The following is a 23,566-nucleotide window of genomic DNA, read 5'->3' as shown; positions in this document are numbered from 1 at the left end:
GCAAGTGTATAGCAAGTGTATGATGTATAGTACTGTACATATAACGTGTGATAAATCTCCATGTCAAGTGTTGTACATGTAAAAGTTCTCATAAGTCAATATCTATATCCTGTCAACACTCATTCATGCTAAACTTATTGGTGGGTGGAATACTTGCAGTAGACGGAGTAGAAATTCTCGTCGCCTCCACACCAATGGAAAGTTTTCTGGCAGATGACGTCACACTTCCGGGAGTCCACTCTGAAACGTGTGTCCGGTAGTTGACTGGAGGGTAAGCAGTAACAGTCTGTACCCTGCAAAGTTATAAACCGCCAGTCATTAACTTTTGTCGTCATTTTTTAAGTACATGTACTTGAAATATAAAGGTGGTGTTACATTTATGAACGATGAGAACTTCCTAAATCTCACAGAACATTGTGTCTATCATAACAGTCAATAGATTATATAAAGCATGCTCCCAGAAAGAATTAAAATAAGAGATTTTCTCAAATGTCATTCAATAATTATGTCTAAAATGTGATAGAAACCTCACTTTTAAATACATATGCCCTCCGGGATGTTGTCGACCGCACCTCCTGTAACACTCGGGGGGACCCTTCACGTTCTCGTACTGATGTGCTTCTTGAAAGTCGGACACTTCATAGCATCCAGTATACTCTAAGAGATCTGTTTTACTTCCTGACAGAATATGGTAATTAATAACTGATTAGGAAACTTTGCTTCTAATGGTCTTTTCTCCTCGCATTAAAACTCTCTTTGGACATGTTTTCGTCTAATACCAAGAGATCTTCCTTTAGGAGTTGTGTATCGTAAGGAATAACTTTAGAATTGTTTAGCTTCCGTTGTGGATAATACAATGATCCTGTCAAAGAATTGGTAACAACATAGCATAGATAGGATGTCTAAATTAACCAAAATCTGTGTAATCGTCCTTCTAAAAGGACTTAATAGAGTAGTAATATCTGTTTACCCACTTTTCCAAACACGGAGGTTCCTAACTTGTTGTTGTGTCTAACATCTTGTGTACATTACCTCCGTAGGGGCTCCACGTGTGACTGTCTAGATACACTGCCCCAACCCACACCCAGGTGTTCAGTGGCAGACCAGGTTGTGTTCCTCTTTCTCTCCACTCTAAAGCCGAGGTGGTAGCAAGTCTCCCAGAATATTTCTGTCTGCAGTGAGTAAAGGCCTCGGTCCAGGTCATGTTCGGTGTTACATAAGTTTTGTAACATTCTGTCGACAGGAAACTCTCATTACATATTTAGCATGGCTTTTCGCGTGTGTTGGAAAGGTTGATATTTTTTTTTCATTAAGAAAGTTTATATCCCATTTTACAATTCACTATATATATATAACTTTATTCGAGACTAGTGTCCTCTGAAAGTGATCACAACTTGTGTTTAGACAACGATTATTCTGATACATCAAATGAAACATTCAGACGATTTTGACAAGTAAAATTTGCTCATCGTTACCCGATGTGTAGAGGAAAAGAAGGCTGAGTGTCAGAATCAACATCACACAAATCGTCGTGATGAGTGTCTCCTCACTGATGTCCGCTGTGTAGGATGTCGCCAGCAGTTGTGTCGAAAGACTCGCAGGTCGTGTCTTCACAACTAAAGCATTCACTTGTGGCCCTTGCACCGTCCAGCTTCCTGCTGCTTATCGCCCGCGCATCCACGCACGTCACTTCCGGTGCGGAAGCACGGCACAGCCTAGTCTACTTTCAGTCAGCATATTAAACACGTGTTGTTGTCAAGTACTGAGGATGTTTCACGCCAAACGATTGTACACGGACACCACTTGTAAACATGTTTTGTACCCAGTGGATAGGTTGTCCACTTAGCCATGTCTCTGCTTCCTTGTCTGGGTTTTGCTGTCAGTGTGTGCGTCTCTCTGGGTGGGTGGCTGAGGGCGGGTGGGTGCTGGTGTGTTGCTCACTATGCCTATGTAGACTGGTGGATAGATGTATGCTATGTGCTCTTGTTGTATGGGCATAGTACCCATGTACGCGGATTTATTGATATGAGGATGTAGAATTATTATATAGAAAACATTGTTGATATCTATCATCAATATGAACATATGTTCATAGACACAATTACTAACAGCTCTTTGTAAACATATATGTATGCGTGTTTTGTGGTTATGCTCATGAATGTCGAGAGCTGTTTATACATTTTTTAGTATTAGATAACAATATAGCAATTTATTACTATAAATAATAAAACTTCATTATTTTCCGCCAAGTGATTCACGTAGCTGGCTGTTACCCTTTGTTTATTTATTTAACCACGAGAGCGCGCATGCACACACACAGAAGAAAACAAAATAAAGACCATGTATTTATAAATATTGTTATCCAACTTCTGGTAAATAAACATATGCGCAAGATGTAACTTTATACACAGTTTTTGCAGAGACACAATTAACTTTCTGACCGTTCAGTAACACTTCTACTTGTTTGTACATATAAAGAGCATCTCCTGCCAGTCTATAATCACGTGAAAACCAAGACTTGTCTCAACCGATCTCTAGATATAAAAACAAAAATTCTATAGTGGAGAGTCGATGTACACAGTTCTATTACTATCTGTGTAACAATGTTGTTCTGTTGGTATCTGCTGCACAATATTTGTTATCATTTCAGCCACATTTTCACTCGTAGTCCTGCGGCTGTGGACACCAGGCACTAAGGACATGTTGATGTTTAGTTCAGTACTTATAGTAGTGTTTTCCGTGCTTACACAGCTCGTGAAGAATAGTTTTTAGATGGGATACTGAACACGACCATACTTGTCCCTCTGGATGATTGAATTTTTAGACCTGAAATAAAACAGGATAGATTAATGAATCAAACATAAATACATCAAACTAAATATATATAAATATAGGTATTTAAAAATACATGCTAGAATAATGAAATTCGTAGATACCTACAGTCGTCGTGCACGTACACACACACATACACACTTGTGTACATAGGCACGTTGAACTACTACCATAACTCTCATCACATCATCTTGACTCATTGCACGTTTGCTCCAACTGTTCTAGAAGGTACGATGAACTTACCTGCAAGTCGTCAAGTAAATAGTTACCACAACAGCAACAATTAGTACAACACCTCCAGCTGCAGCTGCTGCGATGATGGCTTGAACAGAATGAGAGCAGTTGTATAGATGGTTGAGAACAGTGATATGTGTGGTGACTACAAGCGAAAACATTTCTATCATCTGGCAATGATGTCCAACGAGTGAGGACGAAAAAGAAATATTTTAAAACCTCCCCACACACAGCAGTGTAGTGAATATTAAAGCGAAAGTAATATCATGTTTATCTATGACTAGTAACTAGTATGCATGCGAAGGAGCAAAAAGTGACAGGTGACATCCGGAGAAACAAGATACAAGACTAGAAATCCGCACCCAAAGATCAAAGGGTATGGTCAATGACATCTTACTCACCCCTCACCTGTACGCCACTCCCTTATAACATTCAAATGTTTGGTTGTGCAATGTAACTTCGGAAAATTATTTCAGAAAATGTGGAAGTCATCCTTGTTCTCTTTTTCTTACCTGTTAAATTATTCGATGGTTCTACAGCCGGGTCTCTACGCTTGCTTCCCAGAGCTGGAGCAGGTTGTGTTCCACATGGCCACGTGATCCTCCTACTTCCGCTCTCGTTGTTTCCTTCTAACTGGGAGCAGCTAGTGAAGTTCACGAGGGTCAACAGTGTGGCAGTAGATGTCTCTGCAGTGAGAACATGGATAACAGTGGTAGGAGGAGAATCCCACTGGAAATTCTTTTTATCCGCTGGCACCTGTTTATAGCGTGTGTTTGTCTGTCTTCTCTCTGTATGTCTGGTTGAGCTAGCGTGCATAGTTTCAATTTCATTATATGAATATATTATTGTCAAACAATCACACACACACTTCTAATAATGGAGTATTTGACTTGAAATGAAAAATAAAATATAGCCTTAGATTTCAAGGCTTATTATATATTTCTAGTTCCTTAGCTCAAACGCTCAATTTAAACGATCGAAGCATGAAGATGAAGGAACTGATGTCAGGCCGGACGATTCTCCTCATACTGTGGTCCTACCTGTTGCAATGGTAGAAGACTTTTCCGTTACTGTTTCTGTCGTCAACGCATGCGTGATGAGCTCTGTCGATTGCGTCACGGATGTGGTTCTTAAAGTTGTTACCTCGGAAGTCAACAGCTCAGTGCGCTCTACATCAAGGAAAAAAAAAAAAAGAAAACAATAATATTCTTCAAAGCCGTAGAGTGTCTGCTAAAGGTAACCGCTGCAAGTGTGGGGTTGGATCAGTTCTATGGATTTAATTTCTTGAGACAAGAAAAAACTTATTAAGTCCAAGAAAACATGATAGCAAACCAAAAAAAATATTTTTAATGTTATGACTGATGTCATCAAGTAATAGTTGCTCAGAATTCAGCTCCCTAAATCACAAACAGTAAGAAAAATATAGTTCACTGCTCATTAACTACTATAGGACAAAGAATTACCTGTGAAGCAGGAACAAATGCTGGGTAGCTTTGCTTTACTGCAATTTTGTTTCTTCATCATGTACTTGTCGTTCACTTTTGACAGCGACACACAGCCTCCTCCACTTCCATTCACACTTTCCAGGGGAGCCCTTTGGGGAAAAACATAGGCAAATCTTGTGAAACTATGAACCATAGCATCGTCTTTCAAATTTTTTTTACTATCGGAAGTCTCATTGCCATCGATAATGATGTGAATCTTTCTTGAATCGTCGTCGTCATTATCATTATTATCGCCTTCGTCGTCGTCTTTCATCATTGTCATCTTTTCTCTGCTTTACTGTAAAAAAAAGTATTTTGGGACTGGAGAAGTGACTATTATTCTGATAACATGGACCTTTTTGCATCCGTTAACTCCATTTTCGACACTAACTTACTTAACCCAATGGTGACTTAGCTCAAATAAAGGTTATCCAGATTTATATCAAAGAAATGACCATTCAGCTATGTTATATCAGTGCTGACCACACAACCACACACCATGTTAGTGTTGAGTTACTTACTATTTATCCAGAAGAAACCGCGAGTGGTCACATTTAGAAAGAAGCCGTCCGACGCTTCTGTCATGGTGACACAGCTTGTAGAAGCTCGTCCATGTCAGTGCCTTCTTCAAGTGTTACTTCTTTAATTCCCCCTGGACAAGTCGACTTTCTACTTCGATATTCTCCTGTCCCATACACTGTAGGAAACATCGAGAGATCAAAAAATTAAAACTGCATTGCCTTTTATAGTTTTGAAATAACATTCATATTTGATATATCAATTCCTATGTTTCCTCAAAACATACTGTATATTAAATCGCTTCACCTACTTATAGTGTTGGGTTGATTTTAAGCAGGCAAGTGCATATTTCAGAAAATAAACTGACCACAATCATACGAAAAATATTCATACTTTGTGTAAATATCAAATACTGAATATCAACTGATTTAAAATAGTCCCTATTTTGATATATAAAAAAATTCTGTAGAAAGTACATTTCACTCACGAATGAAACAAATTCTAGTACGGAAAAACACCACCAAGGAGGAGCTAGCGGCACGAGCAATTAACAAACGTACATAAGCAAGAATACATCAGCGTGCACGAGACAATTTACATCGCAGTAATTAGTTTATATGGTATATAATTATTTACCAGCAAGTAAAACTAATCATGACACTTCTCACTCACCACACAAGCGGTTGATTTTTTTGGAAGAAGTTTTGCTTATCACAAAATTTTTTCTTCGTCTAGCCTCCAGTAGAAATTTTCACCGGGATTGCTCCCGATGAAGACAGTTCTTGCAGGGAGCTCTGTAAACAAAAACTTCACTGATAATGATTTTCATGGTGTTGTGCTGTTAGTAAACGTTGATCAGAGTCAATTACCAATCATCATCGTCGTCGTCGTCGTCGTCGTCGTCGTCGTCGTCATCATCATCATCATCATCATCATCATCATCATCATTGTTCTTTGTAGTTTTTAATGGTCAAGTCAGTTGATATTCACCATATACTGAAAGCGCCTCGACTCCTCCAAAATAGAAACATTGAGTATCAGCACACTTCAAGTAGCAGTGTTCAGACGACACCAGCTCGACTTGACGGCAGAAGACACACACCAGCACGTTGAGTTCTGATGAGACAGAAAGACAAGAATGCGGAAGTTGAAATGTTTTTACAACATTCGACGATATGTAGAGGGAGACAACTCCCTACAGTTAGTGCTACAGCATGAAGATGTGAAATTCTCACTCCTTCTCTGTGATCAGATTTTGCCTCCATCTCTCAATTATTCGCAACCCCAACTGTTTTTGTTTTGTTTTTTTTTGTTATTTTTTCATCTTCTTGCCTTCTCTTAATCTGTTTTTCTGTGTAATTAATTACCTGGTCTGGATGGTTCCGGCAGACAGGTAGGCTGAGTAGGAGCCATCTTGATATCATTCTGTCTTTTCTCTCCAACTCATAATCTGATTAAAATAAATTCTAATGACTCCCTACCAAATTATCTTTATTCATTACATATTTACCACTTCAATACAAACATTTTCCCGGCAAGATATAGTCACTTACTTGTAGAGCTACAAACTGCGTCCTGCATGTTTGAAAACACTCATCCGGGTTGTTTTGAGGTAATGTGCGACCATTGCCGAGACTAGTCGAGGTCCTATAGCAGCCAGTTGCCTTAAACAATGGTCTTCCAGCTGAATAAAGAAAATAACCTCATCAATAATTTTATATTCTTAACATTTAAACATTTACTATATCGTTTGCTAGTCCATCCGACGAGGCAGGAGACGAGCACAGGTCATCGAGGATCGGAGTGAGTGGCTGATGGAATAATTATGTCAATCACCAATCATTTCCCGTGAAAAACAATGAATGATTTCCTGTGCTAAACAAAGAGGCTGCACTAAAGAATCAATGAATGATGGGATAAATAATCATAAAAAATTATGGTCTACAAAGCTGAAAATAGTTTGTACAAATTATTTTTATAATTATTATTAACTGTGCGAATAAAAAAATCAACAAATTAATTCATCGACCATCTATAGAGCCTTCTTAGTTTTGTTCAGTGTAGAATGTACGACAAAGCAGCAAAGTACTAACATTCTCTCCAAGCTACGATGCGCTGCCTTTTTGCACCAATCCAGTGCTGACTGTCACTGATGCTCACTGTGTCCCACTGGATGCTTTCTTCACCCTCTCCAACCGCCAGGTGACAGTCCGGTCCTTCTGTCCTACAGGCTTTTTCAGCATCCACCCATTTAAGCATTTCAGAAATTATCACTGTCTTCGATATTCGCTTGCAGTGGAGTCCTTATAAACAACAAAAATGCATGCGATATAATGAGCATCCACCTCTCTTTATCTGTCTGTAACTCTGTGTGTGTGTGGATGGGAGGGTGTGTGTGTGTGCGATTAATATGTTACCGATAATTTCTGTGTGTTTGCATTGTTGAGGAAAAACTTTTTTCTTATCATATCCGTTGTTCATAATATTACTATTGTTTATAATCCATTTTAGGGCTGTGTGTGTATACGGGTTGATGTCTTCCGAGATAATATATAGAATGTGTTCACACGTATTTACATTTGTGAATGGAACTTTTTAACTCTTGTTGTTATAATTGTATTATGTTCTAAAAATATTGATTATGGTGACAGATTCTTACATCTTTGCTGAAGCTAAGCTAAATTAATAAAGGATTCAATCTTTTCCTGTCTCTCTCATTCTACGTACACCCACTTTCTCCACTCATGGCCTCACTCCTTTTCTCTTCGTGTCTTTCGTCATCATTCCACGATCTGCTGTCTTTTGTTTTTTTTTTTCTTCACGCGTGCTTTATTGTCAATCACATTTAAGATAAAAACTGTTGAGTGCAGACGAATGATACGATCCAAGACTAAACTTATTCCCAGTCTAAACTGAGCTTATCGCACAGGACATCATGCAAGGGTCACCGGGGCGTGTCGCTACAGACTCGAGCCTCTAGCCTCGGGCAATGGCTGCGTGTACACAGATGGCCTGCAGGGTCTTACAAACAGCCAGCACCATCTGTTAATTGTAGTCATTGGAAACCAAATGTTACTCACCGCTGACCATCATCAGCGCGAGGATCCACGCACTGTACTCTGGGAAGGGCAGCATACCGTGTGGAGATGTCCAACCAGTCAGCATCAGTTGACTTCACGACTGGAAGCAGTTGTCCGCCGGCGTCCAGCGACTTGCATCTGCGCGCCATCTGGTGTGGCGCGGACTGGAGTCAACATGGGCGGTGCATCCGGCCAAGACCGCGAGCTGCTGAGCCCCAACACGGATGTGAACCGCTGCCACGGGTCAGCTGCAAATGAATTTCATTTCCGCAAAGTCCCTGAATTAGCGCACACACTTGCGCACTTGGATAATCGTGCACGCGCGGTTGTGCAATGGCGCCAAGATGGCGAGAGGTTTCTTCCAGATCACAGCTTGTAGGACTGTGGAGTAACCGGGGTGGTGTTGGTCTGTTTGAATATTCCTTGTTACTAATACCATCACTCTACTGCACTTTAACCTTTAGTCATAGGTAATTTCTTCGAAGCTATCATCTGTTATAATCTCCTGGAGAGTGTTCCAGACATTTAAAATGTTCAAACAGGAAGGCAAGGGAAGTAATACTATTCGTCGGAGGTAAATTCTTCAGCTGTCACTTTTATCTCCCCTTTCCACAGTTCTGTCATATCAAGTTATTGCTAAAACAAATAAATTCTATTACCCTCCATACTTCGAAATCGATGCCAGGTGGATGGACTTTCCTACTAAACATACAAAGAAGGAGGAAGAGACTACATTTCTAAATGCTGTTATGATGCGAGGTGAATATTTCAATGTAGAGATCACGGTGCGCGGTTTTATAAAAGTCGATTGCAACTGGTCTTGTTTCTAACTGGATTATGTTTATAGAATTTAAAATGTCGTGTATTTATTTAATACATGCTGACACCCTTGTGTGAGTTCTGCTCTTGAAGCGGAAAAGAATCAATCAACCAGTCGATCTGTCTGTGAACCCATCTCTCTAACATTATGTGTAGACACTTCAGACAGCAATCATCCACAGCTAATATCAAGGTACCGCTACAATTCAAAACTTCCTGTTACTACAGGATATTCTTATCGAAAGAGTGGCTCGCTGGATATTTAGTACGCCAAAAGAGAAATAAAACTATATACACGCACGCACTCACACAGCACATTCTCTTTCTCTCTCACTCACACGCACACTACAGAGTGAGTGGGGACACGGATGGACCGAGGGACCCAAAAATTTAACCTCCTCACTAAAAGACACATTAAAAAAATAGGAGAGAAGGAAAAAAACCCAGAGAACAAGAGAGACGAAAAAAAAGATTTCCACAGGTTTTGGCTGCTGATGCAGTAAACAACGGTTGACAAGGACTGGATGCCTCATTGCGCCTGCAATGTTGTGTCTTTCTGTCTGTGTGGATGGCTGTCCAGTCGGATGGGTGTTGTTTACAAACCAATCTTAAGTGCTGATCAGGACGTATCTGACGGTGAGCCACTTGGATCCGGAAGAGTATGTCCGAGTGTCCCTGCTGTACACCACGTGTCACAACACCAGAGTCCTTGACCCTGACGCGACAGGTCACCCTCGCGATGCAGGGCGCGCCATCCTGTGCTACAAAGTGTGATAAGGCCTGGCAAGCTCTGATGATGGCTGACTTCACTATTTCCTTCCACCGCGCAGCACATATCAGCCAGGAATCCCCTTATTTTCCCCACGAAATTCTGCCACTGACCTGGTCTACGCATGCGCGAACAACCCAAACTGAGTACCGAACCTTCACCTAAACGAGCGTTTTCGCTGCTTTCTGCACCTGCAATACTAAAACCTTACCACCGTGTCAGGTTGTCGAATGAACAACACGTACACGCGTTCACGCACATTTGCACTCAGACACACTCAAGCTCTCCAAAACAAAAACAAAAAGTCAAACCGTGTTTAACAAAGCAAACATCTATCTGATTAAAAATAAAAGTGGAAATCAAACTCGCAACTTTATTTGCTTCAGACTCTGCTGCCACGCCAGCTTTAGCTAAAACACATAGCAGTTAATTATTGAAGAAATGAATTGGATACAAAGACAAACAAATACACGGTCTGCACATGCATGGCCAAGCCTCGTGGGATAAATACAGTTGAACAGGACAGTTAAAGTTATTAAAGTTACTCCGAAAACTAGTTAATTATCAGAGGAAACAAGCAGACCTAAGCCCGGAACACGAGAGTGGCGATTAGAGGGCCAAATGATAGTGGAATGGATAGGGGACTGAGCAAGTGTGATGCTGAGAGCACCTCTCTGTCTCTGTCTCTGTATCGATGTACTGTCACGAACTACGAGGAACACAGTCATTTGATTCTCACACTTTGTTTGTTTGGGTTTTTTTTTTGTTTGTTTGGGTTTTTGTTGTTTGTTGTTTGTTTGTTTGTTTGTTTGTTTGTTTTTTGTTTTGTTTGTTTGTTTGTTTTTTTTTTCACTTTATTTCAGTTTTGTTTCCTTTTCCTCCAATCACTAATTCCCTCAGTCTTTTCATTTTAAAACAATAAACCTACAACCTCTTAAGACAGTAGTAGAAGTCTTAGTACAAGATTTCCTTCACTCCTTTTTTGTTTTCGAGATAAAGCGTACACAGGTGACCATGCACGGAAAGATATTTTACAGTCAGCCAATGAGAAAGCTGGATTTAAATATATTAATCAAGGCGTATAAGAGGACAACGCTGACGTCACGCAATAACCTCTTTCTGATGGCGATAGTTCTTTATGGAGCTATTCTCCCACATCAGAGGAAACAGTATGTTGTAGTGAGCGCAGTCACATGATTTAAAATCCTATTTTCATCCTTTGAACCCTTTTGTCTGGGGCAGGACATCGACTGGTTGGCTCGATCCCCGGGTGATGCACGCAGCACACCCCGTCTGCCCCCTGATTAACGGACAGCTGACGCCATAGAAGGCCGGCGCAGAAACTAAATGCTAGTTCTTTTCACCCTCCCCCTTGTCCTCCTTTGATACTTTCCTACTGTTGTTTGTTCTTACATCCCTCGTATGCTTTCCATGTTGTCCATGTCTCTGTTGTACGCGCAAAGAGCATGCTCCTTATGAGTGTGAATATGCGCTAAACAAATCATTATTAATTATTATTGTTGTTGTTATTAAATCATAACGAGGGGAAATAAGATTTCTAACGGTAAACAATGGGAGGACTACTATAGCTGAAAGGGGAAACTACTGACATGTCTACAGCCCAGGTGACGTGAACTAGTGACTAGAAATCAGCAACCAGCGACTGTTCACAGCTATTGGTCAGTCAGGTGTGTGTGAACACAGTTTGCGATCTGCTGGCAGGTGAGAGAGCAGTAGAGTGTAAACTAAGACAGGAATTGAAAGGTATCTACGAGTTGTCGTTTCTCTCGTTTTCTTCTCTTCTTTCATCATTTAGTTTCACGACTGCCTTTTGTTTAACTCCAGCGTCCTCTTTGTGAACTCTTTGTTTATGTGTCAAATTAGGAAAGATGCATCTCATCGAGGTTTTCACTTTGATTGTCCTTCTGTCTGGAGGCGAAACGATGAGTCCTTCGTATCTCGAGAAGTTCCGGCTTTTGCGTGAGTATTTCATCAATCGTTGTAATATTAATCATTGGTCATCCATGTTGATCGTTTAGTTTTATGTAAAATTAACGGCCTGATAGCGATTTTCTCAGTGTGATATCCGAATGTTAAAGTAACCATTTCATGCGATTTAAGAGAGAAAAAATCCATTGGAAACTAAAAAGAAACAAAGCTTTATTAAAAGAGTTCTTAATTACTGATCGAGGGTATTTCCATTACATTATTACCCTCCATGTGTTTGTTTTATCTGATGATGTTGCAGATGAAAGCGACTACGTGGACACAGCAGTAGTGAGGTTTTCTCCCCCTGGTGTAAAGTCATTTCGACGGTATGGTCGATTGTCTTAAAAAAAAAAAAAAAAACTTTTTTCTTAGTCTGCAGTCCGTCAATTTTAATCAAAGGATTCGTGTGCACACATTTTTGTTTAATTTCGAGGTTTTTTCTTTCTTTGATATTTGTAGTTAATATACATTTGATATTTTGATGTTTAATCTATTTGTTTAAATTCATGTTGCTAATAAAAGTCAACTCAATAAACTAATATTGTAAATTAATATTTGACAGCAAAATCCAACTAATTATTACTAAGCCTAATTCTTTCTTTTAAATTTCAGGTTCACGAAGCGAGAGGCTCTGAATACCTATCTTCAAGGGAGACAAGAACTTCGACTCACAATCACATTGACTTCTTCCCAAAAAGTTCTTCGAAGTCAGTGCGCAAAGAACGGACGAGGTTCATAAAGAAGTCCTCGTGGACGAGCATTTTGAGGACAGTCAGCAAAGCAACCTCTTGAAAGCAAGGGATGTCACTATAAAGGAACGTTTCAGACTAGTGGAGTTGCCTCTCTTCATATCTGTGACGGTTTGCTGGTAAGTTCAGCTCCTGTTACATTCGGTAGGTATAATTAGCTGCGACTTAAAAAAAGAAAAACACGAAGAATAACAAAAACATGTACGATTGTTGATAAGGTAAAGAAGAAAACGATTGCCTCTTGATGTTCTCTCTCTACCTTCAGGTGCTGCTCAACAGACATTTGTGAAGGACTCTGTAATATAAAAATTTATTTTTGTAAATAATTCACGTTTTCGATTTTCTTGTAACTAAATAACTAAATTTTTCTTGTGACTGATGTCAAGGTGGCAGGTGCGTATGACGATGTCCACGAGTACGTTATACACCCTCTACCTCAGCACCCTGGAAGTACAGGTGAGCACCTGGCTGTCCGTCACGACTCACCTAAAGACAGTGAGACACCACCTGAGTCAGGAGCTGGGATCAGTTGGAACTGGGCGTGTCCTGGTAGCCTGGAAAAAGATCGGTTTCCAGTCTTTTAGCGACGACGGTTGGGTGAACGCCAGTGTTCACATTCCGCTCAGAAACAAGCGCCGAGCAAGCAAAGCCAGTCGCTCGAAACAGACTCCATCTCTGAGGACTACGATGAAGACAATGTGTCTTCTAAGACCACTTCAGATGAAATGACATGGAAGGGTGAACAAGAGCAAGAAGGTATTCTTCTAATTTCTTATCTGCTCTTTGCGGTGCTAACACCGTGAAAGTATTTACTTCAAGCGTGCGCCTTAGCTTTCACAAAGAGAAGTGAATAATTATGAGAAATAAAGTGTAATTAGTAGCGAAATTAAAGAAAACAGAAGGCTACCGATAGAAGCTCAGCATCAAGAGCAGCGAGGGAATATTGACATCAAAGTATAAGAAGGAAATCACAAGAATATGTCTGATTTTATGTTCGGAGGACTGATTATCAAACTTTTTCTGTCTAAACCTTTTTCTTTTTTTTTTTTTCTTTTCTTTTTTTAACCTTTTGTGTTGGGGTGGGGGATCTTGCAGTGGATGACAACGGCCGGCGGCCCATGACAGCGGAGTTTGCCGTGGTTGCTCGACCAGGACTACATCAGTCACTTACGGCGAGTGTACGGGTACAACTCCACCACAGACGTGATCAACTTCGTCGCAGTCAAATTCAATGGGGTGAGTACTGCGTCACTTTCGTGGGTGTTGGTTGACTTGGTCTCTTTTTCTGATGCCAGTATAAACATTCTGTCTTATCACACAGTCAATTTTGTAGAGTTAGAGTTACTCACGTTTAAGAACCAGTTATTTTCCTTGAATGCCTTACATAAATTGGCTTGCACAACTTTTCACATCCATCTCTCTTATTTTTTTTTCTTCTATACATCATCCTTCTTGTCTTTTCTCCTTTCTTTCCTTTATCTCCCTTCCACACTACGTTCCACGCCTTCCTTCGTTCTGCTTTTTTTTTTTTTTTTTTTTTTGGTTGCTTACATAAAATTATCCCTATCATAATAAACCCTGACATTACTATACTTGCTATCGCCTTCATTGTCATCGTGCTTATTATAATCATCTAGACCAACAATTTTGTCAAGATCACCAGCACCAGCAGAAATGTGTATCAGTGTCATCCTCTTTGTGCACAAGTAGCCTCTTCCGTTATCTGAATCGTGTTTGTACTGGACTAGCATTGTGTGGTTCTTACAACTCAGTATTTTATTACACATTTTGTTTGTGCTGTATCATGTGCATGGTCATCAGCGCAAATAAACATTTAATTGCTCACAGATGCAGGCTCTCTACGGAAACCCTGAAGCTGTAGGAGTAGTATTCAACATCTGGTGCTGAAAATTGTTGTATTTTGGAAAAATCCAGTGAGTTTCTGAAATTATAAATCAATGCAAATGATATAAATATTTATTTTTATATCTACAAAATTGATCCTTGGTACTGATAACTGAGTATAGTCGATGAATTTCTAGTCGTGCATGATAAGATGCAAAATATGAAAGTAACTCTAGCAGTAAATAGCTCGTAAGATTAAATTTTGGCGACTTGTCTGCTGAAAACGAAACTAGAAGGCAGGGGAGGTAAGTCATGACTTACTTAATTGGCTTGTTTATGCTTACCTCCCTTTGACTATGGCGCATGTTCGTCCCCTGAAAGACCTGATGATTTTTATGCACTTTTTTTCCTGCAGTGGTGGTATCGAAACCAAAGTAATTTCCACACAAGGCAGGTGTCCAGAGCACGAACTGTGTGCAGCGACTTTCCGGAGGACGCCATGAAAGTCTACGATTCCGTGGCCGTCCTGACACAGTGAGTGACTTTGTTATTCCTCTCACTTCCTTCCTGCTGGTGAGCCACCCTGACACAGCAAATGTTCATACACAAACATTTATACATATTTCGATACATTTACAATTTAGGACAATATTTATGTATAGAGAGATACATTTACATACAGACATACACATGAAATGCTATTAAGCTTTTACTGACTAATGTAAACATAATTGTCGAGTTTGGTTTGATTTTGTTTAAACAGGAACATTGGAGGGAACATTGGCGTGGCATTTGCGTCTGGAGTCTGCAGTCGTGCTTTTAAGTGTTTTATTTCAAAAAACACACGGCCTACCTGGCTGTTTGAGGCACACGAGTTTGGCCACACGTGAGTGCATCTTACTTCTTCACATGTCTGTGCTTTGTTGAGGACCTCAAATCCCTATTTGCTTCTATGATATGGCAAAATAAAGGAAAGGCTACCTACGATAAGAGAGGCTCGATGCCTTTCTCTAATCAGGGTCAAATGACTTCATTTTTTTCTTCCTTGCAGCCTGGGTCTGGGTCATGACTGGAGTGCATGTGGACCTATTCGTGGCTTTATGAAAGGAAACCAAAACATATTCCTGCCTTGCTATAGGGAATTCTTTTAGGAAGAGTTTAGTGAGTATATGCTGAGCCTCCTCCATGTTTCGACTTTTGCCTATGATTGTGTTTGTCTGTGCGTCTGCGTATAGGCAGGCTATTCATGTGTAGCACTATTCTCACTATCTCCAACATAAAGCTCGTATTTCTAGAATATTCTATAATCAATGAAATATTTCTTTTTTGTCGAAATGTGTTGAGAAAACGGCGGCAACGGTAAGTCTCTTTATAGTTCTTCTCATTGTGACTGATAGTGAGTGATAATTTTTAATGATGAGCGATGGTGAGCAAAGATGAGTGATGATGATTGATCACTGCTGCTGGTCTCTTGTTTATGTTATTACTTTTGTTTGCATGCGCGATCTCGTTTAAGCGACCCGAAGATTGGCTGTCTGTATGTAAGAAGTGTTCCGGTTGGTACTGTCATCGCACTGAAGAAGACCTTTCCAGGTAAACAACGGTTTCTTATCTATGATGTATACTCTCAAGTCTTTTAGTCATGACTCTTGAAAGTAGTCCTCTGTCTCCCGATTATTGAGTGACTGAAAGATAAAATGGAGGAAATGTGCAAGTAAATATGGTTTTATGTTGTTTACAAAAGACTTATTATCTTCAATAATGTCGGTAAGACGCCCGTGTGTTTATTGCCAGGCTGTCGGTCGGGTCTGTCGATATTTTATGAGTTTTGTCACCATCGCCTTTTTTTTCTCTTCTCACTCTCTTCCCCTCTCCTTTTTCCTCATCAATCACAATCAATTCACAATCAAAGCGTTTGCGTTTTCTGCTATTTAATGTCTCTGTATACATTTTCATTGCGTAGAAATGTGAAGGTCGGAAGAGTGAGCCTTGAACTTTGAGCTTTTTTTTTGAAAGCATTGTTTTGATAGGATATTAATAGAGAAACATCAGTTTCATGGCTGTTCAATTTTCTCCGTTCACTAGTGCTTGCCTTAGGACTGGACAAATTATGTGAAACATCTTTCATGAGAGGCTCAGAAAATGTTCGTCAGCTGCACGACGGGGTAAGTGATGGACTAGACATCACCAGTCTTCAGAAACACTTGTTAACATGCGTGATTCATTGAAATAAAAAATACTGTTAAATAAAATCTCCCGCAATATTACTTCTGCTAAAATTCAAATATTTGTATCCTGTAATCCTGATCAAAGTTCAGAGAGAAAATGTCCTCTGTGTGGCACACAGTTGATTCAAAGACAACCTGATAGTATTTAATGAAACTAATGGTTTGATGTTGATACAAGTCAAACATGTTGCAACTGTAAGCTGATAACTGACGATTGATGTTGCTGCCAGCCCTGTCCTGCTGTGTACTGTGCTGTGGTCAACGTGTCAGACAAGCACTTTGGGCTCATGGGCGCCATATCTGACGCCACGGTGGGTCGCCCTTGTGGGAAAATCAGGTAAAATTTCTGTCTGTATTAGAGAGAAGACATGATATTTGGGCTTTGAAATTTTTTTCCTTAACGAAATAAACTACACTACCAAAAAATAACTCTCATAAGTCAAAATAAAACCTATAACATAATGTCCAAATGCTTTTAAACCAATGTTAATGGAAATGTTTTTTCATTTTAAGGTATATCTTTCATGGAGAGTAATTTGCAGATAAATATTTACTCTGAAGGAGGTAGCTTACACAAACTTATTTTGTACAGAAGTATGTCAATGCATATCGTGATCATATTAAGCTCTTCAGTCTATCCAAGGTGACCAGTCCGCTGTGACACACGATGTGTGACGATGGTCAGAGGTGTTTTCTCGGATATTCATGTTTCTCTGGAAACGCGTGTGCAGGTGTGTCTTAGGGTTGGCCAATGCATGAACATCACGAACCAGACAACCACCATCTCGCTGGCCCCGTACTTGCGGAACAGACGGGAGGGCGGCTGGTCCGAGTGGTCAAGCTTCACGAACTCGTGTTCCTCGGACTGTGGCACAGGCCTCCTTCTGGCATCTAGAATGTGTGACGAACCCACGTATGATACTCCCCGTGTTGCAGTACCATAATTTCAGCACAAAAGCATATTTTACTCTGTGTTTCAAGGCTGAGTAATCATGTGTATCTACTTGTCTGTGAATAAATATAAAGTGTTCCAACAACATGCTCGTATATTGTTGGGTCGATAGCAGGAACGAGCAGTCAAAGGTACAAATTTTCATTTTGTCCTTTACTTTTCTGCAGACCCATAATGGAAAACTATTGCCAGGGTTCAAAGTTCAAGGCGATTTTGTGCAATACTGAGGTAAATAGTAAGTTTTCTTTAATGATTATTAACTTGTGTTTGTTAGTCTGGACTTCGTGGTTTAAAAGGAACTAACGCTGTAAGCTGGAATTGTCACACATTGAATTTTTTTTGTTTGCTGTTAAAGAACAAAGACTGTAAAGACTGCTATTATTTATCAAAGGTGATTTATTTGAGCGACAGGTTAAGAAATTGAGAGTAAGCAACAAAAAGAGGAAAAAAACACAAAACACATGTATATATCTATATATACATATGCACATAGACATGCACAAAAGTGCACTCAAATATGAAATCCATGATAAGGCTGCAACAATGAAAGTGAATGGGAGAAAAATCTCGAGGTTTTATTTGTTCTTAGCCCTGTCCAGGGGATCAGGTGAAGAGCGACACTGAGCTGAAGCAGGATCGCGCCACCTACACGTGCAGCCAGCTCCTCAGGCGCCGCGTCCTCAACAAGGACAAGTTTGCCATCAGGGGGGACAACATCCACGACAATGCCGACGGTACCAGAAGTTTTTCTGCCGATTATCTGCCCGACCTTTAGACTAGGTGCAGGTCCACTGCCCTGTAACCATCTCATCACTATGGATCTTTTCTCCCAGAATGGGAAAAACACAAACAGTTTTACCGTGTTTCCCCAAAACAAGACCGAGTATTAATTTTTGGCTCCAAAAGAGCAAAATTTTAAGGGATGTCTTAATTTTCATGTAGTAAAAAGATACATGTATTCAAGTACAAAAATATGTGCACAGCGGCCAGTAACTGTGCAGTTGGATGCAGGGAGTCGTCCTCGCCATTCTCAGTCTCTACTGTCGTCATGGCCTTTCAGCCAGATGGCGCCCCTTGCGGTACCAAGGGCCTGGATTATTACCTGCGAGGTGTACAACACAGGTGTATGCGCGGCTTGTGCACAGTAGGTTGTCTTTTATGATTACTTCTTTTTTTCTGATTGTTCCTTAAGTCTTCAGATGTTCTTGTCATTGCTGGTTGTCTCCATTCGTCCAGAGTGTGAGGTGACCCTACTACATCGTTCTTCTAACTCAAGTACTTGGATAAGTATAAAGATTTGGGTTGGTTTCATTTCTTTGAGATATTCCTTTCCATGAATAGACAAGATTTTTTGCTATTTCTCTAAACAAAGGGTTTTGGCTGTAATAACCGGTCCGTGGACGGAAGTGGCGATGCTGTCGTCAAAGATGTGTGCGGTGTTTGCGGCGGAGATAACTCTTCGTGCGCTTATGGAATCATGAACGCTCCAGTGCCTGCAGGTAACTTCAATCAGCAGGATGAAAGTGTGGATGTGATGTGGGTAGGACGAGAATAAAGACAATGTGGACACTTTAAACACTCATTTTATTTAGTACGCGTTGAAAGCTTCTTTTTCAATATGTATTTTTACACACTTAAGTATTACTTTGGTAAGACTATAAAAGATGCTAAAGTGGTCAATAATTCCATTGTACTTGTAAAGACACCTTAATATGCTGCAAGTAAACAAAGTTCAGTCTACAAACGGACACGAGAAAAAAAAAATTGTTTCTATTCACGCTTATTGAGAAAGTCTTTCCCTTGTTCTTCAAATGGATTGTTCTGTAGTCTATTAATGCTTACAATATAAACGAAATGTTTCAAAAAATGAGCTTCATGGACTTGTCTTTCAGGTAAGAGGGTGAAGATCTTTAACCTGGCAGCTGGAACCAAGGATATCTTAATTGTTTTTGATTACAACGATCATGCCTGCCTGGCAACTGGTAAATCGCTTTATAATCGTGAACAGAAGAGTTCTAAGTTATTTGCTTTACAAAAAAGAGCACAACAAATTTATTGCAAAAATCTTGAAAAATATGACAAGAACCAATGAATGAAGAAAAATGGGATAAACATGAGATTCAATTCAATTCAATACAACTTTATTCATCCACAAGGGCAATTAGAGATGGACGGGAAGAGAAAAGAGAACAGTTAACATGTTTTCACTTTTTTTTAATACTTCAGGGTTCACGTTGAATGCATGAATGGAATGGTTTTGTTTGTTTTTGGACTGACGTGCACGATAAGACCTGGTTATCATATAACTTCGAGTTCTGTTAAACATTTCTGAAGTGGATTATCGTCTCCATGTTGTAGAGCTGTACACCAAAGACGAGCAGCCAGTGATCAAGCACAGCGACCCCAGGAGGCGTGTGGTGGACAACAGCCACAACCCTCGGCACTTCGCCGGCGCCTACTGGACATACGTCCATCGAGCTCAGCTCCTCTCCGCCACCGGGATGTTGACACAGCCAGTGATGCTGAGGGTCAGGTTCAAGTTCACTTGGAACATTCTTTGTGTTTGCGAGTAGGATTCTCTTACTTCCTTTGTTTGTCGTTCGTGTTTTAGGTCTTAGCGTGAATAGTTCATGAATTTGGAATGTTGGAATCGAGAACAATTTTATTGTGTATTGCATACTCCTTTATCTATCCCACAGTTAAGTCAATTTTAAAATGTTTTGCATTACTTTTCATTTTAGCTGTACAATAGTGGAAGTAAGAACATCACTCAGACTGTAACCTGGCGGTTTGACAGTCCAATCTCGAGTGAGTAGGTTTGTTTTTACATCGTTTGAGTTTGTTTTTACAACACATTTAATGGTCATACGTGCTTTATCTCTGGCATAACAACAAAGACGGTGCGTTAAATGAAGATCCATTCTATAGTCGTTGAAGAAATCAGATTTGTGAATCAGCGAAGAATGTTAAAACTGAAAAGTTTGCCTGTCTGTGTGTATGTATACGTGTGTGCTTATATGTTGAACTAACTGTCGTTTCAGTGCCGGTTGTCAAGTGTAGCAATGGAGGAACCCCGTGGCTTGGCGGCTGTCTGTGTAAAACAAATTTTTATGGTTAGTTTCATAATTACATATTTGTGGTTAATTATTTAAAGTTAATAAAATTATGATTTATTATCTAACGATTCCATAATTATCCTACAGGGTGTCATGTAAAAAGTCATCACTAGATGTACTTAAAGACATTAATTTTCTAAACAAAAGTAGTACACGCAGGAAGGTGCAATATCTACCCACCACAGATCGGTGGCTTCGATGACTAAACGCTTCATCCTGGTCTTAAATAAACATTTTTCTGTTTTTTCCTGACACTAAAATGAATCTGGTTAAAGTCCTGGATATCAGTCTTCTGTGAGTGAATATTCATGTCGCAGGTGCAAGGTGTACCGACACGTGCTCCCTCCTGTGCCACAATGGCGGCCAGGCCCACGACAGACGATGCTCGCGCTGCACGTGCAGTGAGTTCGCTCAAGGCCGCTTCTGTGAAAGATGTGTGGAGGGCCGACGGGGCCCTGACTGCAGGGAATGTGTCGTGAAGGTCTGCTACAATGGTGGTGTGTACAACAACTCAAACTGCTCGTGTTCCTGCCCCGTCGGATGTCACGGCAAGGACTGTAGTGGTAAGTTCCTTTCTGGAGATACTGTCATGAAGTAGGAATAGTTACCCTAGAGGTAGTTATGCACCATAAATGTTTGCTGGGTCCTGTAGTTGGGAACAGTCTCAGTGACAATGTTTATTTACAGAGATGACTGACCAGAAAGGTATGAGGGGAGGGTGAGAACTACTTTGACATCTTTCACAAAAATGTTTCTTTTTATTTCATCCTTTCTTTCAGATTGCATTGAGGGTCTTAATACCGAACATTCATCGACGCATTATCGTGGTGGCTGGATGTCCGAAATCGAGCCTGTGTCAGACAACACCAGATCATCTCGAGATCCACAAGCATCGAATATCACAGTGAACGACGAAGCAAAGAAAATCCAGAAATCAGAAGGTTCTCGAAAGTCAAGTGGACGCGACGGCGTCTTTGTATGGACGAATCTTTTCTTTTGCTGTATGTCTTTCTTGGGTTTTGTTGTCATTAAAATGTCTGGAAATGAAAGTTAATGCGGAGACAAAACATGTATTTGTCTTGAGGACAGGCCGTGCGTTTATCATTCAAGTCTAGTAAACACATTAACTCGTAAAAATAATAGTATTGATAAACATCTGTTCTATAATCTCTTGAAAGTTTGGTCATCTTTTTTGGTAGAATCGGCAAAAAAATACGTTTAAGAATCAGAGGAAAAGTAATTTTCTCAGACATAAAATGGGAAAAGACAAAAGACAAAAGAGTGTTCATTCACTGGGTACTGTACTTTCCTACCCCATCATTAACACTTTGTCGTAATCGGAAAAATAATGTGCATAAGACCGATAAATCTTAAATATTTCATTAAGAAATTCATAAATAGGCAGTTTATTTTACTTTTTATGTTTTGTTTTGATCTGTTTTCATGTAGTTTTTTCTACCTCAAAGCTTGAATTTCTTGTCATTTAGCGATTTCTTCACTGTGTATTAGTCTGTATATTGTCAAGTATATTCTATTTGTGCTCAAAATAAAGATTAATGGAATCATATGTTGCATTTTGGAAATGTAGCTACTTTGAATAGTTCACAGAATCGTCAAATCATGGGGGAGAATAATCACTGGCTCTACCGCACAGGGAGGAAGGGAGGGGCGAGGTAGTGAGACTGTCACGTGATGTGATAGGAATTGTTCTCTACAGCTTCGACACGATCAGAGGGGTTCTCACTGTTCTCAATGTTTTCACCTGTTGGTAGAGACCACTTTGTCGACCTGTACAGCTAGATGGATATTATGTATGTGCAAAAAGTGAATGTGTTAGTGACCCACATGGTTGTACAGCAGCAAGAGCATCTTCTTTTCAATGAGTGTTTTCTAAAATTCCGCTTCACAGCAAATAAATTGTTATGTGTTCTAAGGACATTTGTAAAAGCTGGACTTTATTACTAACACGCACTTACTCACCACAGACCAGCCCATAGTGTAAGGAAAGGAATTCCAGAAAAGGAGCTCTGTACAGTAATGATAAATACCGAGCGTTTAAACTCTCCTTCCCAAGTCTTTTATTTCTGTAAATGATGAACTTTAAGGTCAATAACAATATCTCATTTAAATAAAACTCTTCGATATCATTTCAAAGAACAAATTACCATAAATAGAAAATTTTAGCAAAGTCTTTCAGGTACTATGAACATCTATATGATGAGGTAAAATGGTTTGAAGCCGCTCAAGCCGTCTGCAAACACCAAACTCACTTGCCATCAGTCTCTATCCTCTCATTAATCGTGGACAAACGATTTGATGGACAGGCCTCAAAAAAAAAACAAAAAAAAAACACACACACAAAAAAACATGCGTTGCACGAGAAAACCTCCAACATGTCTGGCATTCCTCTGTCGGTGGCGCTGTCACCGTTGTTGAAGAATGCTTAAATAAAACAATATTTTTTACAAAAAAAGAATAACGTTCAAGAATCCAGATATTCTCCACGTCATCCTGGTTCCAGAAATTGGCTTTACCGGTAGAAGTTCACGTCCCGCATGCTGACCTCAGCCGTTGGAGCTGCTGCGATATGGTTTGGAGATGATATTAAACTCGCACATCACGCTGACACTGTCGATGATGTTGACAGGGAGGCAAACACAGGTACCACAGTCTTTCTTTGCCACTGGTCTGTAAAGCTTCCTATGAGCAGCATGAAATCACTATGAACTGGCGACCTGCATGCTTGGAGGACGGGAGATTAGTATCTGCTCTCACTCAGAGCTCGTTAACTGTTCGCTTCCGGTTTCACCTGTGTACGTCACACCGGTGCGTCAGACAATTAAGAAGACAGCAGCGGGATGTAGAATCCCCACAACGCTCTTCGTGTCACGTGTTTTGGGGAGGGGGGGATGACGCCAGGGAAAGGTTCCCCTCAACATGACGTGTTCGT

The 23,566-nt window shown here is 40.1% G+C and overlaps 3 protein-coding genes and 2 long non-coding RNA genes across 5 annotated transcripts; 2 read left to right on the top strand and 3 right to left on the bottom strand.

Annotated features, from left to right (window-relative positions):
- Positions 1–624: 624 nt before the first annotated feature.
- On the bottom strand, positions 625–1,631 carry LOC112566775. Its single transcript, XR_003099695.1, has 3 exons — positions 1,476–1,631; positions 1,033–1,233; positions 625–678 (listed from the first exon to the last, which is right to left on the bottom strand). It is a non-coding gene; the product is annotated as an uncharacterized LOC112566775 (long non-coding RNA).
- A 696-nt stretch (positions 1,632–2,327) lies between these two features.
- On the bottom strand, positions 2,328–6,218 carry LOC112567219. Its single transcript, XM_025243828.1, has 8 exons — positions 6,060–6,218; positions 5,742–5,863; positions 5,072–5,247; positions 4,530–4,660; positions 4,107–4,235; positions 3,579–3,752; positions 3,076–3,154; positions 2,328–2,826 (listed from the first exon to the last, which is right to left on the bottom strand). The coding sequence occupies exons 4-8, from the start codon at positions 4,588–4,590 to the stop codon at positions 2,769–2,771; spliced, it is 501 nt and encodes a 166-aa protein (XP_025099613.1). The 5' UTR covers positions 4,591–4,660; positions 5,072–5,247; positions 5,742–5,863; positions 6,060–6,218; the 3' UTR covers positions 2,328–2,768.
- A 350-nt stretch (positions 6,219–6,568) lies between these two features.
- On the bottom strand, positions 6,569–8,382 carry LOC112566349. Its single transcript, XM_025242496.1, has 3 exons — positions 8,150–8,382; positions 7,163–7,372; positions 6,569–6,753 (listed from the first exon to the last, which is right to left on the bottom strand). The coding sequence occupies exons 1-3, from the start codon at positions 8,232–8,234 to the stop codon at positions 6,584–6,586; spliced, it is 465 nt and encodes a 154-aa protein (XP_025098281.1). The 5' UTR covers positions 8,235–8,382; the 3' UTR covers positions 6,569–6,583.
- Positions 8,383–15,375: 6,993 nt separating this feature from the next.
- On the top strand, positions 15,376–16,887 carry LOC112565506. The gene is made up of 4 exons (XR_003099426.1): positions 15,376–15,481; positions 15,837–15,913; positions 16,406–16,485; positions 16,779–16,887. It is a non-coding gene; the product is annotated as an uncharacterized LOC112565506 (long non-coding RNA).
- A 395-nt stretch (positions 16,888–17,282) lies between these two features.
- Positions 17,283–22,161, top strand: LOC112566552 (A disintegrin and metalloproteinase with thrombospondin motifs 3-like). The gene is made up of 11 exons (XM_025242780.1): positions 17,283–17,461; positions 17,668–17,728; positions 18,090–18,234; positions 18,484–18,644; positions 18,873–18,999; positions 19,393–19,482; positions 19,859–20,028; positions 20,242–20,308; positions 20,542–20,613; positions 20,934–21,179; positions 21,396–22,161. The coding sequence occupies exons 1-11, from the start codon at positions 17,304–17,306 to the stop codon at positions 21,668–21,670; spliced, it is 1,572 nt and encodes a 523-aa protein (XP_025098565.1). The 5' UTR covers positions 17,283–17,303; the 3' UTR covers positions 21,671–22,161.
- Positions 22,162–23,566: the final 1,405 nt, after the last annotated feature.

Source organism: Pomacea canaliculata, linkage group LG6 (assembly GCF_003073045.1).
Source record: "Pomacea canaliculata isolate SZHN2017 linkage group LG6, ASM307304v1, whole genome shotgun sequence".
Taxonomy (NCBI): domain Eukaryota; kingdom Metazoa; phylum Mollusca; class Gastropoda; order Architaenioglossa; family Ampullariidae; genus Pomacea; species Pomacea canaliculata.
The sequence above is the reverse complement of the archived record's forward strand: the minus strand, read 5'-3'. Positions and strand labels throughout refer to the sequence as shown.